The sequence below is a fragment of the Lissotriton helveticus genome, chromosome 5_1, assembly GCF_964261635.1.
Source record: "Lissotriton helveticus chromosome 5_1, aLisHel1.1, whole genome shotgun sequence".
NCBI classification, from domain to species: Eukaryota; Metazoa; Chordata; class Amphibia; order Caudata; family Salamandridae; genus Lissotriton; species Lissotriton helveticus.
This window is the reverse complement of record NC_136065.1, coordinates 646,102,055-646,119,341: the sequence shown is the minus strand read 5'-3', so window position 1 is coordinate 646,119,341 and position 17,287 is coordinate 646,102,055. Positions and strand designations below refer to the sequence as shown.

General features: G+C 42.8%; 1 protein-coding gene across 6 annotated transcripts in view; it reads left to right on the top strand.

Moving 5' to 3' along the window:
• The window catches only part of EPHB2 (EPH receptor B2), an 805,310-nt gene that overhangs the window by 710,135 nt on the left and 77,888 nt on the right, over positions 1 to 17,287 (top strand). For all 6 annotated transcript variants that reach the window (XM_078643038.1, XM_078643040.1, XM_078643037.1 and 3 more), the window contains exons 7-8: positions 14,538 to 14,700; positions 15,939 to 16,047. In XM_078643038.1, coding sequence (XP_078499164.1) covers positions 14,538 to 14,700; positions 15,939 to 16,047 — 272 coding nt within the window. The remainder of the gene's footprint in view (positions 1 to 14,537; positions 14,701 to 15,938; positions 16,048 to 17,287) is intronic.

Sequence of the window (17,287 nt, the reverse complement as noted above, 5' to 3'; positions counted from 1 at the left end):
TGGGTTAACATCTACTATGTTTTTGCCAAAAAGAAGCCTCTGTAAAGCCTGAGATCCCATTCCACCAGGGCTAAGACCTCTACCACTGCAGTGACATGTGGAGTACCTGTTCTTGACATTTGCCATTCTGCAGCATGGGTGTTGATGCACACTTTCACGAAGCACAGCTGCCTTGACAGTCAGGTCTGGCTAGAAGAACATTCTGCCCAATCGGTCCTGCAAGATTTTTGGTCTAAGCCCCCTCTACAGACCCTCCATCTCTGAAGGTACTGACTTATTATCTATTTTAAATGTAAGACTCTGCGGAAAGAGGTGTTCATAAGAAGAACAAGTTGCATACCTTTGTAATGCTTTTTCAGAGGGTACTCTATCTAACCACAGATTCCTCACCATCCTCCCACCTCCCGTACTGTAGCATGGCCTCATTACGCCATATAAAACCGTCCAAAATTTGAGATCTGCACTCTAGTACGTCATTTGATTTTTCTTCACTACCGAGAATAAGGAAAGAGTTAAGCAAGAAGCTGATGTCAGCACTTAGGGGCGACACATATGATGCTTCGCTCCATCACTTTCACAGTAGAGCAAGTCTATATGGAGCTGCATGGCGCCACTCTCACTTGCCACTGGCGAGTGAGAGCATTGCTATGAAAAGTTTCTGGATCCAGTTAGGCACCTGGGGAATAATCTAATGATGAAGAATCTGCAGTTAGATAGAGTATCCACCCGAAAAAGCATTACCGAAGGTAAATATCTTGTTCTTCTGGTATACAGCCGATCCACCAGAGTATCAGAGTAAAAGAAGAGACATCACACATCCTTTGACAGATGGTGACATCATTGCATTGCCCCTCTCCCACATGAAGGCTGTCAATAGCCTTTAATACGCAGCTGATGGATTGTGGTAATGTCACAGCATAGAAGCTCAACAAGATGAATATGGTTCTTTGAGCTTTAATTTCTTTCTGTCTTTATCTCTAGTTTCTAGTATGAGGTCAGGGTAAGCGAGGGCAAATATATCTGTACCAATAGACAGTGCCTGACTGGCAGCTGCTGAAGTCATTGTACTTCAGGAGGCGCGTCCCTCTATGCCAGCTCGCTTCATCAGTGCAGCTATTCCGCAAGTGATATCTGTATAGGAAGCAACACAATTAGGCTTGGCAATGGGAACAATCTCTTGTATCAAAGACCAAGGTGAGCAGGGTCATAAGGTAAGTTAGGTTCTCATCGCTGCAGTTCATCTAAAGTGCTTCTGGGTAATAGGATGTGTTGACTGGAATAACACGGACCCCGTGTCAGTAGATGGATATGGGGATACAACTACCAGAGGGCTGGGGTGGAGGGGACTGTCAATTGCTTTTTCATTCCTGTCTGGCACTTGCAGAAGACCCAGTTAAAACTTTATTAATATAGTGATTTGAGTGTCTCAATGTGGAATTTTTATGGAGGAGGTGCTGTTATTAGTTTCAGTGGTACTGCCAGGTTCTCAAGATATAGATCGCTGATGGTTGGTGATCTGTCTGAGAAGTGACTCCTATGGAACATCAAGGTTTTAGCGCTTACCTAGTAGTTATCGCAAAGAGGCACTTGAGAGTATCCACGAGTGGTCAAGCCCATGCCTCTGCTGTGCCATGTGTTTTTTGTGTGATGAGAATATTGGGTCTTAAAATATTTCCTGTTACAATGATCATTAGGTATTTGAGCAATACTATCCAATTTTTTTTATCACCATATAGTTGTTTGACTTTTGTTTCTATGCATGGATGGCATCTGTCCAGGGACATAGCTTAGGACAACAGTAGGTCTGTCTGGGCCGTGTTTGGAGCAGATTTTTTGCAAGACTTTGCTGGCTTTAGATGTTTTTCTACAAAAGAGGAATAATTCCTCATACCTGAGGATTTAATGCCCATTTTAAGCTGATTAAAAAACATATATGCATGCTTTATGAAGGGTTACAAGTAAACAGGGAATCCCATATTTCATCATTTTAATTTTGAGTATAGAATTGTAACCCTTTTGTGTTCTTCATATTGTCGGAGATTGAATGAAGATTTTTGTGTTATTGCATAGCAGGAAAGGGGATTCTAGGTCAATGGCAAGTCTAGGAACCTCTTTAGAAGCCACCAGCAGTGGGTGCAGTTGCCAGTGCAAGGTGCATATAATTCCCCTGAGATCGGGTGGGTGTTTTCAACATGCCAGGTTGCCCCCTCTGGCTCGTCTCTCATGGTTACACCCTACCTCTTATTTCCGGTTGTCCTCCAACTTTCAAATTTAAGTCGCTGAATTGGTTTCTGTGATCTGTATGCTGTTCAGTGGTGCTGAAAATGTCTCTTATGCTGTCTGGCAAGCAGGGTTCCTTACGGGTGTGCACTATGCACAGTGTAGCACAGTGCACTGCTCAGGTCTTCCAGAAGGAAGGATGGAGCAGTAGAGGCCCCACTGTAGCCGGTCAGTGACATGGAGATATGTGATTGTAGTTGGCATTTGTATAGTGCCTAGTCTGCCTTTGGTGTGACTTTGGAGTGCTTTTGGTAGACTCAGAATTACTTTGCTATTGGTTCTGAGATTTCCATCGTAGACTGCAGTCCGAGTCAGTTGGTGGAGATGTGCTGGCAGTAGAGTGAGTTGGAGCGTACCTCTGCTAGGTGTGGCAGTTTTAATGAGTTATGGGTGAAAGTTCTTAGTCTTTGGTGAATTACACCAGAGAGATGTACTAAGTGGTTTAGACATCCTCTGTGTCGATATGCGTTCACGTTAAACAGAAGGTGCGTGTGTGTGGAAGGTTTCTGGGTGAATTCTTAGGTTGGTAATTACATATATGCACTGCTTTGGATGTTTTGTTGATGTATATTTGTTTATGTCAAGATCCTGCCCATGAATGATTTCCTTCAAAAGAATTGTAAGTGGGCTGCAGCGAACCATTAAAATACTGGTTTCAGGCAGTGAACGACTCTTGTTTCTGACCCAGAGTTAGAGGGTTAGTCGCAGGCGAGGGCCGATAACCAGGAAGAGGGCCCTTAACAACTGGTATAGCTTGAAGCAGATGGGTTTTAAGGCTATTATAATAAACCACCCACTGAGAATAGAATATTCTACATTTTAAAAAGGAGAAGCAGAAGGATAAACATTGGGATGTTGGAGCAGACGGCTTATAACAGCCATTATTAGCCCTGAGCCACATCACTGTCTTCAATGGAGCGCTGTGCATTCCTGTGCTATAATACAATGATGTACTGCGTTTTTCTTTAGTAATTATATAAATGTTTTCTTCTTTCTGTATATATTGAACTGTATGACAATAGAAAGGAAAAATAAACGTGTTTGTGCTTCCAGTGAACGCTGACACGTGAGGTCTGTCTTCACATGTTCTGATGCCAGTGAGGTCCAGTGCCCCAGGTGTCTGCTCATACTTTCTGTGGAGACGGATCCATATAAGATCCATATCTGATCCCCTGTCTGGGGCTCCGTTCCTTCTTCCATGGATGGTCGATATATAAGAGTCCTAGTCAGTGTCCCTGCTGTCTGTTCAACCCTCCATTGATCAGCGGCGGCTCGCACAGTTAAACGCTGTGGGGCGTTGAGGCGGGCGGGGCAGGGGGGTCGTGAAATTTGACATACGACGGGAATGTGAAAACTAAATAAATAAAACCACTTACCTTGCGCTCACCTCATTGCCGACTTTGGGGCTGAGGCGAGCTGAAGGTAAGTGGTTTTATTTATTTATTTATTTTGTTTTCACCTTCTTGTCGTATGTCGAATCCCACTACCCCCGGATCAACGCTCCACACCGTTTACCTGTGCGAGCCGCCACTGCCATTGATGGCTGCTACATGTGAGATCCGGTCAGTATACGGATGTCTACTCTCTCCTCCATTGACTCTGCATGCATGGGGAGCCAGTGCAGTGAGCTGGTTTAACTTAATTGGAAGTAGTGTGGGCTCAGAGCTGCGGGAGGCCATGTTTCAGCTCGTTCGAAAGGCTGAACACGAGATACAAATCGTCTTGGCAGCAGGCTCCGTGTTAGGCATTTGGAGCGCTAATTTCATTGTCATAATTAATGTTTGTTGAAGGCGTTACCCTGGCTTAACAATGTGTAGCTCAAGAACTGTAGCTTAATTTACACAGCTCTCACTATTTACTTAATAATTTATGGAGATTTTGTGCAGCATTTCTTTTGCACCCACTCGAATTTTGAGGCCGCCAAGCAACAAATGGTCCTAGGATGCTCTGATCTCACATTTATTGAGAGAGTACACAGCACAACTCCTAGAAAATCTTTTTGAGAAAGAGAGAGTGAATAAGTCATTTATGGATATTTTACATGTGCAAAGAACGATTGAGGGTGCTAAGCAAGGAGACTTTAAATGCAGGCTTGAAAAACAGAAATCTATCTATTCAGTTGTTCAAGGGCAACTTGGATTCTATCTGTGACCTCTTAACAGTGCAGACCAGTGGGTGTTTTTATACTATGGTATGTACCAGGATTTTTGTATAGTTGACTTTTCACAAATTACATTGCCTCTGGGTGCTTCAGAGGGAGAGGGTTGTGTCTGTGGTTATGGGTTTACTTAACTGTCACTCTCCCTGGGCGTGCATGCCTTCAGACCTTCCCTGGCCCACCAGTGTGTCTATGATGTACTCTAACAAAAGCATGCCACAGATAGCAGAGGTGGGCTACTAGTAGTTCAAGCACGAGTAGGGTTTCCATATTGTCCTTTTGCCGTTGAATGCAGCTAGAGCTACATGAGCCGGATGTGATTCTCAACGGTGGATAAGAAGGGTGGATGTAAACCTGTGCCTCACTGGGGACATCCTCTTCGCCTCACTCTCCCCCAAGGATGTCGGTGCACCAGTCCTTCTAGCCTTACCTCAGGTTGCCCCCAGTTTTATGTTTCAAGTGTGTATGGGGCTGGTTAGATGGAAGGTTGACTCCCTGATAGTCCAGGCCTACTCATCCTACCTCTAGGTCGCCAATGGTTTTAAGAGTGTATGTGATGTTGACCAATTTACTTTCAGGTGCCCCAATGAGAGATGGAAAAAGAACAATTGATAGACAGAATGCCGAACAATGTCATGCATTCACCCCAGGACAAAGATCTGGGCCTAAATCTATAGTTTTTTTGCTCACCATGCCATTCCAGTATGAACCCAGCCATATGCAAATCAGTCTTGACTCTGCACCTAATAGGAACAGTCCAGCCCGAACAGCCAGGCCAGGTCCTCCCTGGACTGAAAACAAGCATCCTAGGACCGGTTTCAGAAGGAGAGATGGTGCATTAAGCAGTTCATTGATTGCTTTTTTAAAAATAAATATTAATTCGGGCCTAATTCACAAAGGGCCTCTTAACTAGTGGAGGGGGCCCGCAATCGTGGGAGAGTCTCTGCTCTTGGGCGGAATCTATGCCATGAGAATTCTCACTACGGAGATTCCGCCCCAAGTGCCGAGACTTCCTCACGCCTGCGAGACCTGTGCCATGAGTGTGGCGGCCCTTTGTGAATCAGGCCCACAATCTTTATCATGATGCCATATACAGTACTGTGATAAACCAAACAAGATGCCAATACTGAAAATTGTTTGACAATTATTAAGTTGTTGGTCCCATTGCTAATTTGTCAAAGGTACCATGAAACGTTAATTTCACAAGAATTGTATTATTTTTCAAAGCTTTTGCTTATTTTTCAATCCATATATACAAATGCAAATAGATAATACATGACACAAATACAGACAAAATTAAATTCTTCAAACATCACACGACTTCTCATAAAAGACACCACAAACATATCGACTTCTCTTACAACCATTCACCATTCATTTCTGAAACATACCCAGCTCCACACACTCACAAGATGCACCAGTGGGCCATGCCAAAATCATTCATAGTTATTAAACAATGGCACGACCCACAGAAGAGCAGTACGCATGTATCCAAAAAAGGAGTACAATGTACCATCAATTAAACAGAAACAAACAAAAAAATTACGAAGTTATATCAACACAAAATGTATTTCAAACAACCACTAAGTTGTGAATGAGTTAGTTTGTCTACCCAATGCGTAAGGTCTACGCGTTTCGCACCCTATTGGTTAGCAGGGTTCTCCTCAGGACCAACACAATTTTGCTCCACAAGAGTGAGGCTGTTCTGTTCCTCGTCTATCCTAAGTGCATATTTAAGAAGTTCTCCACATTCCTTGGAATTCGGCTAAAAGTGTGGATGTCCGTGACTCTTTCAGAAATCCAGCGTGAGGCGACCAGTAAATTGATGCACACCTTGACACTTCCCCTACCTATGGCTTCAATCTTTTAACAGTCAAGTAGTTGGTTTACGAAATCTCTAGCCGGCGTTTGTGCTCCCTGCCCAGAGTTGCTCGTCGCATCACGTCCCGCAAAGGTTTGTGGGACGTGATGCAACGAGCAACTACATCAATTTACTGGTCGCCTCACGCTGGATTTCTGAAAGAGTCACGGCTCTCTCACTGCGATGGTAAATTATGTGTTACCTAAAACCTATGTATGCACCCGTGCAAGGGTACCTGCATTGTAGGCAGGATTGTTTTTGAGCAGGAAGGGACACTTTCGGACGCAAAAACTATCCTTAGAGGCGTTTTCCTCTTCCTAAGTGTTCTGCAGAATTTTGTTTGTCCTTCGCTACCAGTGGGGTCCAACTTTGCAGTTTTGATGGCAGTTCCCTTCATACGACATCCTATGCGGCTGCATACGCTCGTCACACCGTAGAAGTGGTCATATTTAACACAACATTTATATTCTATCCTGTAATATTTTTAATTAACAAGTTAGTTTGAGTTATAAAAAATGATGTAATTTAAATTAAGCAACCCTACAGTCACTGAACAGAAAATAAATGCAGAGAGGCGCATGGTTCACACAGTCAACGTCAACTTGAACAAACCTAATGTGAAATCAGAGAACTTACACAGGTCCACAGTTACTAATACATAGGCATAATGCCTACCTCGAACAAACATAGTCTGTTTATATGATTATTGCATCAGCACTTTATTCCTTATTCACGTTACAGTATCACCCACTAGCTTTTATTTGCGTTATGATGTTGGACTGTGTGCGGTTGGACAAACTTTTATGCATCAGATGTCTCAACTACTGGCTTCAGGGCTGGTAGCCCTAGGCTAATATGTAGTCATAGGAAAGTTGTTGCATTATCAGTTTTAGACCTTATATTAACCCGATCGTAACCTAATATTTTAAAGTAGCACAAATGTTTCAAGATTTTAGGTACATCTTTGGCTGTATTGCACTTAGCTTTTATGATTTTAAATGAAATCGAATAAAGCATATATTTTTCATCATCATCATCATCATCATCTATCCTATAGAATATGAGCCGGCATGTGTGGCTCCTGATTTAGTATTTTCATTTTCCACACAAAGGATACGTACGGACGGAGTCCAAACATCACAGCGTCGCTGCTGGCGAGTGCAGCCGATGACTCCATGCTCTCTTGCTAAAATGAACCACTAGGGCTGTCTTAGGCCTTAATGTGAAAGCATTGTGTGAATGGGAAGAACTGTTAATGATTATTATCATGTCTAATGCGAGCCTGGAGTTTTCAAGTCCCAATCTTACGGCAGGTGGACTGTCTGTTGGCGGCCATGATGATCCAACCACCTGTTCCTAAACGATTCAGAAGCCACCTGCCTTGAGTGCCCGGAGCTAATTGGTTATCTGGTGACTCATGAGAGAGATTGATCTTTCAGTGATGATTATTATTATATCAGCTTTAAGAAGCCTTGTCCCACTAACCATAGGCGGCTCCAGGCGGGAACCATTTATCTTTGCAAAATGTAGGTTTGAAAACTTTTAGTGGTACCACAATGCTTGCAAACCTTCACAGGTGCCTGTACATGCAATGAATGCAAACCTATACAGGTGCCTGTGTATGCATCGAATGCAAACAATTACAGACGCCTGTGTATGCATCGAATGCCTGTGTATGCATCGAATGCAAACAATAACAGGTGCCTGTGTATGCATCGAATGCAAACAATAACAGGTGCCTGTGTATGCATCGAATGCAAACAATTACATATGCCTGTGTATGCACTGCACAACTTACATTAATGTTAAAGTTCTGAAGGACTGCTTGTGAGCAGGGCATGTTGAAATGCGCATTCACCTGCTCCATGAAACAGCTTAGAAGCCAATTTCTGCAATGGCTGAAGGCACCCCACCACATCGTCCACATAAGGAAATGCTGCTGCTCGCCCCGGATGAAAAAGCTACTTTACCTTCATGCTCATAGGAGGAAGGTTAGCTATTCTTCACTTATTAAGGCTCTTAGTTTACCCTGATACTTCTTAGATGCGTTCCTTTCCTCTTAACAAGATAGTAACAGTACCAGCAAAAAGTCTACTGCCTTATACTGAGAGAGCAAAACATGCTCACTGTCAAATCACTGGCTAGAGGCGGCAGACCTGTAAGCAGAGAACGGCCCGGGACCAGGGTTCAATTCCTGACGCGGCAGGGTCTTGGACCAGGGTCAACGGACTCGATAATTCTCGCCTCAGTACCCACTCTAACCAGGGAACACACTCGGTAACTCAGGGCATTAAGCTTGCCTCATCTCTACAACGTCCCCGCACAGACGCCGGGGATGCCTGGTTTCACCCTGGAGATACCCAGAAAGGGACCATCTCACAGGGAAAACCAGGACGGGTTCCCCAGCGGTCTACAGCGCCAGGACACTCGGGTAGAGTAACAGTGCGCTTTACAAGTATCCCAAATTTATATTAGATGTTGGTAGTTTCTCTTCTGATAGTGTGTGTACTTTTTCATTTCTATGTGGTAGGAGGATCGAATTAAGACTCTTAGGCTCAATTTGAGCAGTGCTATGGTGGAGATGGTTACGTGCTTCTCCCCGCAAAATACCTGAATACCTCGCAAATTTCCATTGATCATGTGTTCAAACCCAATGTTAAAACTTTGCGAATTATTTCAGATTCTTTTTTGTCCTATACGGCCCAAGTGAATGTAATGGTGAGGGTATGAACGCAGGTTTTCACTCTGCGGGAAGCCTTTCTTCTTCTGGATGATCCAACCGCTGTTGAGCATACCATTGCTTGTTTTTTTTGGGGGTTGGATTATAGTAATGCCCGGTATGCAGATATTTCACGGTACCTTTTGCACAGTTCAAGATTCATAGGCATGTGCATTACTACCACTTCTTTGGAGCATGTGCAAGTCAGCTGTGTTTTGTAAGCCAGCCTTTCTGTCAGTGCAGGTTGGAAGCATGTTCAAAGTCTTCACCATTAATGTTTGGCATCTTTCTGTCCATCGACGGCAAAAATCTGCAGTGCTTTTGACGGAGTATCACATCCTACAATACTGGGCTCAATCTTTGCTCTTCTAATTAAACCTTCCTGGCTGTCCCAAGTTTGGACAATACAGTCCCTCTGCTGGAACCTTTTCATCAGACAGGCAACCACTGGACAAACTTCCCCAGTGTATTTGAAGATGTAATGATCTTGTGGTATATAGACTACACTGGCTGGAAGATCCCTGCTCCACCTGACTCCTCTCATGCCCTTCAATTTCCTTTTCAACTTTGGGATGCCTGTGGAAGATTCTTTAGCATCGTAGAAATGTGTTTGGAATTGGATTTTTGGAGACTAAATTGTTTGATTGAGGAGTGTAGGGACACAAAATGTCATACCTGTGTAAGGATCAACTGCATTGGCTAGTTTTGTGAGTAATGGTGAAGAGAGGGGTGTGTTAGTTGAGTACACTCTCCAAATATATTTGTAAAGTGTAGGCTTTCTCTTTGAGCTCATGGACTCCTGGAGGTCTAGAAACAATGTTGAAGTTTTTCCATTAGAGATAAACAGCACATTCATCTATAAAGATTCTTCTTTCAATAGGCTTTCGATTGGTCTGAATTAATTTTCCCATCCTTCCCTCTTTTTTCCTCCTCATCTAAGTTGTCCCTTCTCACTGCACCACACTTTTTGTGTTCCAGTCTTTTTTTTTGTTTTGTTGCTCTTCATTCATTGTTGTGGCATTTCCTCTTTGGACTTCACACAGTGGTGGCATGTCCAATTCGAACTTCACTGCGGTGGCATGCCCTCTTCGAACTTCCCTCAATGGCATTTCATTTTCTTACACAATCGTGACAAAGTCCTAAAACGAAAAATGTGATGTTTTAAAAATGTGTAATAACTCAGAATACTCTCATCTTGACGTCATATGAAGAATCTGTGAGATTCAGCATAGGAGTCAATTGATGGTTCACGATGGTCACACCCATACCAGAATTGTTGTCTAGAAACATGGGTTTGATTTGATTTGATTTAAATTTATAAAGCACAGCATTTACCCATAGGCATCAGGGCACTGTAGTCACGGTCATCTGATTATGATCAGTGTCAGTCAAACCATCCATTTCATTCTAAAGGGCTGCCTAGATAGTATTATGTTAGGTTTGTTTTTAAGTGCCTTTATAAAATACAGATGCGCCGTAATCGTCATCAGAGATTTAGCAAGCGAGTTCCATAGTCTGCCCGCAGTGTCCGAGAAAGCTCTATCCTCCAATCTCTTCTTCCAAACCCTCAGCACAGTGACCAAATTGCGCTGGGCTGAGCGACGATTTCTGCCTGGGATGTACAGATGAAACATATCTTTAATCCTAGACAGACCTGAAAGATAGAGAGCCTTATGTACAATACAAATGGCTTTGAACATAATGCGCTTTTTGGTGGGAAGCCAATGCAGCTCACACAACCCAGCAGCAGCTGACTGGCACTTAAGGAATGTCAATAATCACTCTTGCCAGTGCATTCTGAACAAACTAGAGTTGTGCCTGGACACTGGTGTTTGACTCCAAGTGAGGGGAGTTACCATAGTCCAATCTGGACATAACTAACTCTAGAACCTGCTTTTGTGCCACCAAGCGGATAAAAGGAAAGATTTTCTTCAACTTCTTAATAATCCAAACGCAGGTCGCAATAGCGCAATTGCCTGTCTATTCAGAGAAAGTTCAGTGTCCAGGGTCACCCCCAAGTTTATGGCCTTCTCAACTGGAATCGGGGGAGAAGGGTGCCTAAAGAGTTCAACAACCAATTACTGTTCCAAATCGAGATTTGCCTCCTGAATAGCAACACCTTGGTTTTTTCCGCATTAAATTTAAGGACATTTCTTGCCATCCAATCAAGCTACATTGAGAACAATTATCTGCGGTAGCAGCAGAGTTACTGGGGATCATACAATAATCTGGGTGTCCTCAGCAAAGGAGGTCGCAAACTTCCCATAGACACAAATAATAGCAGCAAGTAGGGACACATACAGATTAAATATTGTAGGGTTCAAGGATGAACCCTGCGGCACTCCACAAGTATGGAAAAAATCATCTGACAAGAATTGATTTAACAATACCCTCTGAGAGCGATCATCAAGGAAGGAGGACAGGAGTGCTAGTACCCTTTTCTGTAATGCCCACATCTTTTAGCCGGTCAATCAGCAGTGAGGGGAAGCTAGTATCAAAGGCTGCGGACAGGTCTAAAAGCACCAATGTCACTCCTTGGCCCTTGTCCACTAACCTCCTGACATAGTCCATGGCGGAGACTAAAGCAGTTTCGGTTCGATGGTGTTTTCAGAAACCAAACTGAGATTTGTCCAGCCATCCTCGCACTTCCGCAAAATCCATCAGATACCCATTCAGGTGTTTCGCAAAAATCTTGGCTAGTAGCGGAAGTAGTGAGATCAGATAATGATTTTTGGGATCCTCGCTGTCAAGATTGTGTTTTTTTAAGAGAGGCATGAATACTGCCTCCTTCTATGGACATGGATAGCATCCAGAGAGGATAGCTTTGTTCATCAGAACCATAAGAGGGCGTTCCACTGTACCAGCTACCATATGTAGAATTGCTGATCCACATGACTACAAGGGAGAGGATTAAATTTACGTGCAAGGTTTCTGAATGTGACATTTTCACCCAGTATGTGAATATTCTGGAAATCTGATATGGCACCCTTTTTCCAACACTGAGCACTATTACTTTACAGGGTTCCTAACCAGCGAGTAGGCAAGCAACAGGGTGTTGTAAATATTCATTGTCTACCATCGGGTTTCCAGGGTTGATTTACAGAAACTTTTCACTGGCGAATAAAGCAGGGCAAGCAAGTATGCGCCTTTTTGTTTTTGCTTTTCCTATACAGAATGGGCCAAATAAATATTTCTCCAGTTCGTTTTACAGTACTATTTTTGTACAAGAGCAGAAATCAAGAAAACCACTTAGGAAAGAAAAAGCAATCTATGATTTGCATAAATATAATTTGAAAAGATTTATATATATATCTCGAAAATCAAGCGCTAGTCTCTGAATTACTTATGTTTCAGGCGTATGCAGTGATAAATGGAACAAACTGACAGATTCTGCATTAAAGGATTTTCTATTTTTCGGTTTGGCCAAATCATCCTTAGCTGTTTGAAACCAGGCCATTAGTTCTTCAAAAATGCTACAATAAGATGTGGTAGAGAGAGCAGGTTTTGACTCAGCCACATTCTGCATTTTGTTTTCTTGTGTTATTCGTGGTTTGCCATTGCTTGTGGGCTGCTCATCAGTGTCATGGCATTTCAAGGATGGTAACTGTCCCATTTGTGTTCACATTGGGTTTGGTGAACGGGCATCAAGTATTCTTAATATGAGATTCCAGGTGTGAATTGATAAATGACTTGTAATCATAGAAAGCCAGGGTATTTTATTTCATTGATTTACTTCATTTGATTAGGATTTGTCTGCGGTTTGGATGCTGTAGCTTTTCATAAAGACACAGTGCTATTCCCAAATTGCTCTTGCTCATTCCTTTTACTTTGCCAAAACTAAAAAAAAGAAATGAGCATGCACATATGCGTTCTTAAAGATGCAACAAAAGTATTGGTCCTTTGCCAAGAGTATTTACTGTTCAATATTTCCCTGTGTATGCCTTTAAACTTTCCCACTTACAATACAAGCCTCATCTTCTGACTTCTTAACACTGTTTGAGAGTACACCTTAGCTCTCCCAGATTACATATTACTGTAGCTGTAGATGTTGCTTTATTGGAGGATTTTCTTTTAAGATATATGGGGGTAAAGTCCACTGTCAATTAACAATATCCCCACTAATAAAAAGCCAGTTCTTTTGGCTTTGCCAAGGCTTGTTCATGTTTGAAAGTGGTGAAATGTATTTTCTCAACATTTTGCTATGATAAAGCAGCAAATTTAGGGCCAGATTTACCACTTATTCACCAGCGCAGTGCAGCAGCCGCAAATACTGCACTGTGTGCAGGGCCGGACTGGGCACCGAAACAGGCCCTGGCAAACTGTTCGGCTGGGCCCTATGGAGGTGGAGAGGGGGTGCGACCGAGCTGTTTGCTCGAGACGGTTTTGCCAATTTTGTTACAGGGGGCCGATTTTGCAGGCCCCCGTAACAAAAGCAGCATCCCAGAGGGCCAAAACCGGCCCCCACCCTAGCAGCCCACCGGGGAAACACCCAGTGCCCGCTACGGCCAGTCCGGCCCTGACTGTGTAGAGAGGAGGAGAGCGCGATATTTACAGAAATATTACACTCTCTTCCCCTTTCCGTAGCGCCAGTGCTGAAATCAGCTGCCGTGCGCCACAGAGACACCTTTGTGCCATAGTGCGAGGGTGTCTCCGTGAGTATGGCATAGGTTTTGTACTGGAAGGACACCCTTCCAGTACAAAATACTATGCATAGACTGACTTTAACCCTTTTCCCTCTTTGTATGTGTGCAGTAAAGTGCAGCACACGTACAAAGTCGAAAAAGGAGGAAGAAATGAAAGCATTTCTCCGTCATGGCGCCTACTTCAAAAGGACGCAGTTTTCTGAAGCTAAACCCTGTTTGCTTTATTTAGTAAATAGGGTTTAGCGACAGAAACCTTGAGTGGTTACATGGGAATGCCCATGGTCCACCCATGGTATGCCCCCTTGACGCTAAGTAATGCAAAGCAGCGCTATGCGCTGCTTTGCTTTACTTTGCCGTTATTTCCAGTGCTGTTTAGCGCCGGAAGTAAAATTGGGGAAAATATTTTGCGCTGATTGCGTCAATTATGTGAAGCAAACATGGTGTTAAATCTTGGTAAATCTCCACCTTACTGTTTAATTAATTTATTTAGTTGTTCCAGTGCAAATACCTCTTGCTCCAGTCTCCTTTTCATAGCAGTAAAAATGGTACAGATGTATATGGTCACTTTTTTTTTTACATTAGTGTAAAATTTCAGTTACATGGTCTCTGGTGTCTTGCAAAGAACTAATAAAATTACTGTGCAACATAGAGATAAAAGGCTTATACACTATATGCCTCCTGAGAACAATGGTGGACATCGCTCTCTTCCCAAAAAGTTGTTTGCATTTACGAATAACATGATAATTAGAGAGCAGAATCAAAAAACGGGCACATCGATGAGAGAGAAACTCGGCCATTAGCCAAAGATATAGAAGTAGGTGTCCCACCACCTTTCAGGATTGTACAGTTAATGATTTTAATTTTTTATTTCAACAGGAGCTGACTGAGCATAATTCCACCATGGTGAAATGTCGCACCAACACAGTGACCGTGCCGAACCTGAAAGCTGGGGCCATCTATGTGTTCCAGGTGCGGGCGCGCACCGTGGCTGGTTATGGCAGATATAGCGGCAAGATGTACTTCCAAACCATGACGGAAGGTGAGACTTATACCAGCTGCTAGAAGTTTGACCAACTTTGTTAAGCCATGACCATATCACCATTCAGGTTCTTTAAGAGCCACTCTTCACCTAGCTCCTATCCACCCACAGTGACCAATGTCAACCTGTTCATCCAACTCATTAAACCAGTGTGAATCCACGATTCATTGCTAATAAATCTGTTTGTGTGACCCCGACTTCACCTCCTGGACTTCCTGGTTGGCAAATGTAGTCTTACCCAGCGCGTAATTTTCAAAAGCCATAAGTGCAACAATTCAAAATTGTTCATAGGAGGCCGCAGTGATGTCGGGGTTGCTGAATACCAAGTTTGCCTAGTTTTGATTCCCCCTTATGATGATTTCTTTCACCACTCTACACTTCCATTCTCTTTATCTCACTTTTGCAAGTTATTTTCCATTCCTGCTTCTTCATTTGTGCACTGATTTCCTAGCTTTCTCTTCTACTTTTCTCATGTTCTGCCTTTCTCTCTCTGTTTCTTGCATTGGGTCAAAATCTGATGATGAAAATTAAGTCCCATCCCCCCCCCCAAAAAAAAAAAGGCTGTTGTCATGTGTCTGCAACTTCTAATAGAAATGAATCCTGGGCCGTGAATTCATCTTGTATCAAGAGCACCCTGCCTGCCAGTGTCTTACTCTGCCTACCACCATACCTTAATGTATCCAATATTAAGAAGGTGACACAAAGCACCAGCCTTATTGTCATTTGTGCTGCTTACTGATGGGGTGTGTGTCCGTGTTCGACCTCAGTCAACACCCAGGTAGCACATTCCTTTTACTAAATATTAGAAGAAGTAGGGTACACCCAAAATAGGTATCAAATAACATCACATACATCAAATAGTACTCATAATAGTTTAATTTTAAATTATGTTGTCCTTTTCTGACTTTTTTGTCACCTCGCTTAAATTTGTAGTGTGGACTTTGGGTGGGGGGGAGGATTTAGGTGTAGAAAGAAAACATTTCAATCGCCGTTATATCTGCTTTGGAGTGAGGGGGTTGTTGGGCGAGACAACCTGAGGTATAGTAATATTTCTGGCTAACAAAATATTGAGCACCACTTCTAAGTGAGGAAAAATGGCGCCTGGCGCTATCCGGAGTTCATAGACCATCACCAAATCAAGATAGAAAAAAATAGATGCTGAATATATCTTCAAAGTCTTTCTCTTAGATTATCTTAAATCGGGGTACTTACTTTCTCTAATGCTGTTTTTTATCCAGCTGAATACCAAACCAGCTTCCAGGAGAAACTGCCCCTCATTATTGGCTCCACAGCAGCAGGGATTGTGTTCCTCATTGCCCTGGTCGTCATCATCATAGTGTGCAACAGGTAAAGCCTTCCTTACGTGCTCTGTTTCTACTAAACATACCTTGGATAAAGTTTAAGAGTATCTGAGCTTCTTTCTGCTGCATAAGTAGGGACCCTATATCTGACAAGAGCATGGTGAATAGGAGCCATGAAGTGTAAGTTTGAGATATCATGTCAGATTGCTCACTCTAGTTTCGCAAGGGATGTATGTCTCTGAGCTTTCTGCCTTTCAGTCTGAATGTCATACGGAAATGTTTCCACCTAGGCCAGCTTAGGCCCAGGAACGGCAGACGCGTGCCACATTTAGAGAATGGCTACTGACCCGATATGAGGGTTTTGTTTAGATTTTCTGCATCATATTATTATTCAAGTTTATATTTTGTTGATAGCCTGAAAATCTAGCAAAGATTCAGGGTTGGGCACCTTTAGTTAGGAATTATGCATAACCACAAAATAATGGTTATATCGGTTCCATGTGTGCTCAGTACCTTTATACTAAAAGGTCCAATGTCCTTGTGTTTCTTGTGTATCTATAATGTAAACAAATGTGAATTGGAAAAGTGTTTTGTGTATGCTGTTTTGGTGTTCGGTGTGTTAGTTTGGTGAGTTATGTCATTCATTGGCTGTCTAACCACATCTGGAGAAGGTCTCTTGAACTGTCTTAATGAACATCCCCAGTTTCACTAAACTGTTGGAAGAACTGGTGGGTCACATGTGTGCCAAAAAGGGTAACTGTGTAGCTCTTATGTGCGATTGATTCATGGTTGATTTACCTCTGTCATTATGGTTTTGTATTCTGTCTCAACTGTCTGTTGTGCTGGGTGTTTGGCCTCCATGTAGGTCAACTGCAATACAGAAAGATCCTTTTTATGAGAGTAAAGGCAAATTTGCAATTCACAAAAAGTGGTTTTACGCATGCAAAAAAATTTACTCATCAAATGTTTTATGTTAGTAACTCTACGCCCAGTTAGTAATGGCGAGTATCTGTTCCAGAGCAGATAGGCCCTGAAGGTTTGTTCATATTTCCAGAAAGAACCACAAACATACTTGCTTGTGGGCATTCAAAAACATTTTCCTAAGCCATTCTTACCCTGCAAATGGTTGGAATTTACTCTTGCCAAGGCAAGAGTAAACCCCTTTCCAGTGTTGGAATGTGAAGACAATGTCCCAGTATTGGTGGGGGTTTATGTGACAGTGTTTCTCCGTGGGGAACTAATTTCCATGGAATAAGATCCTATATGAAGTTATACACAATGTATAA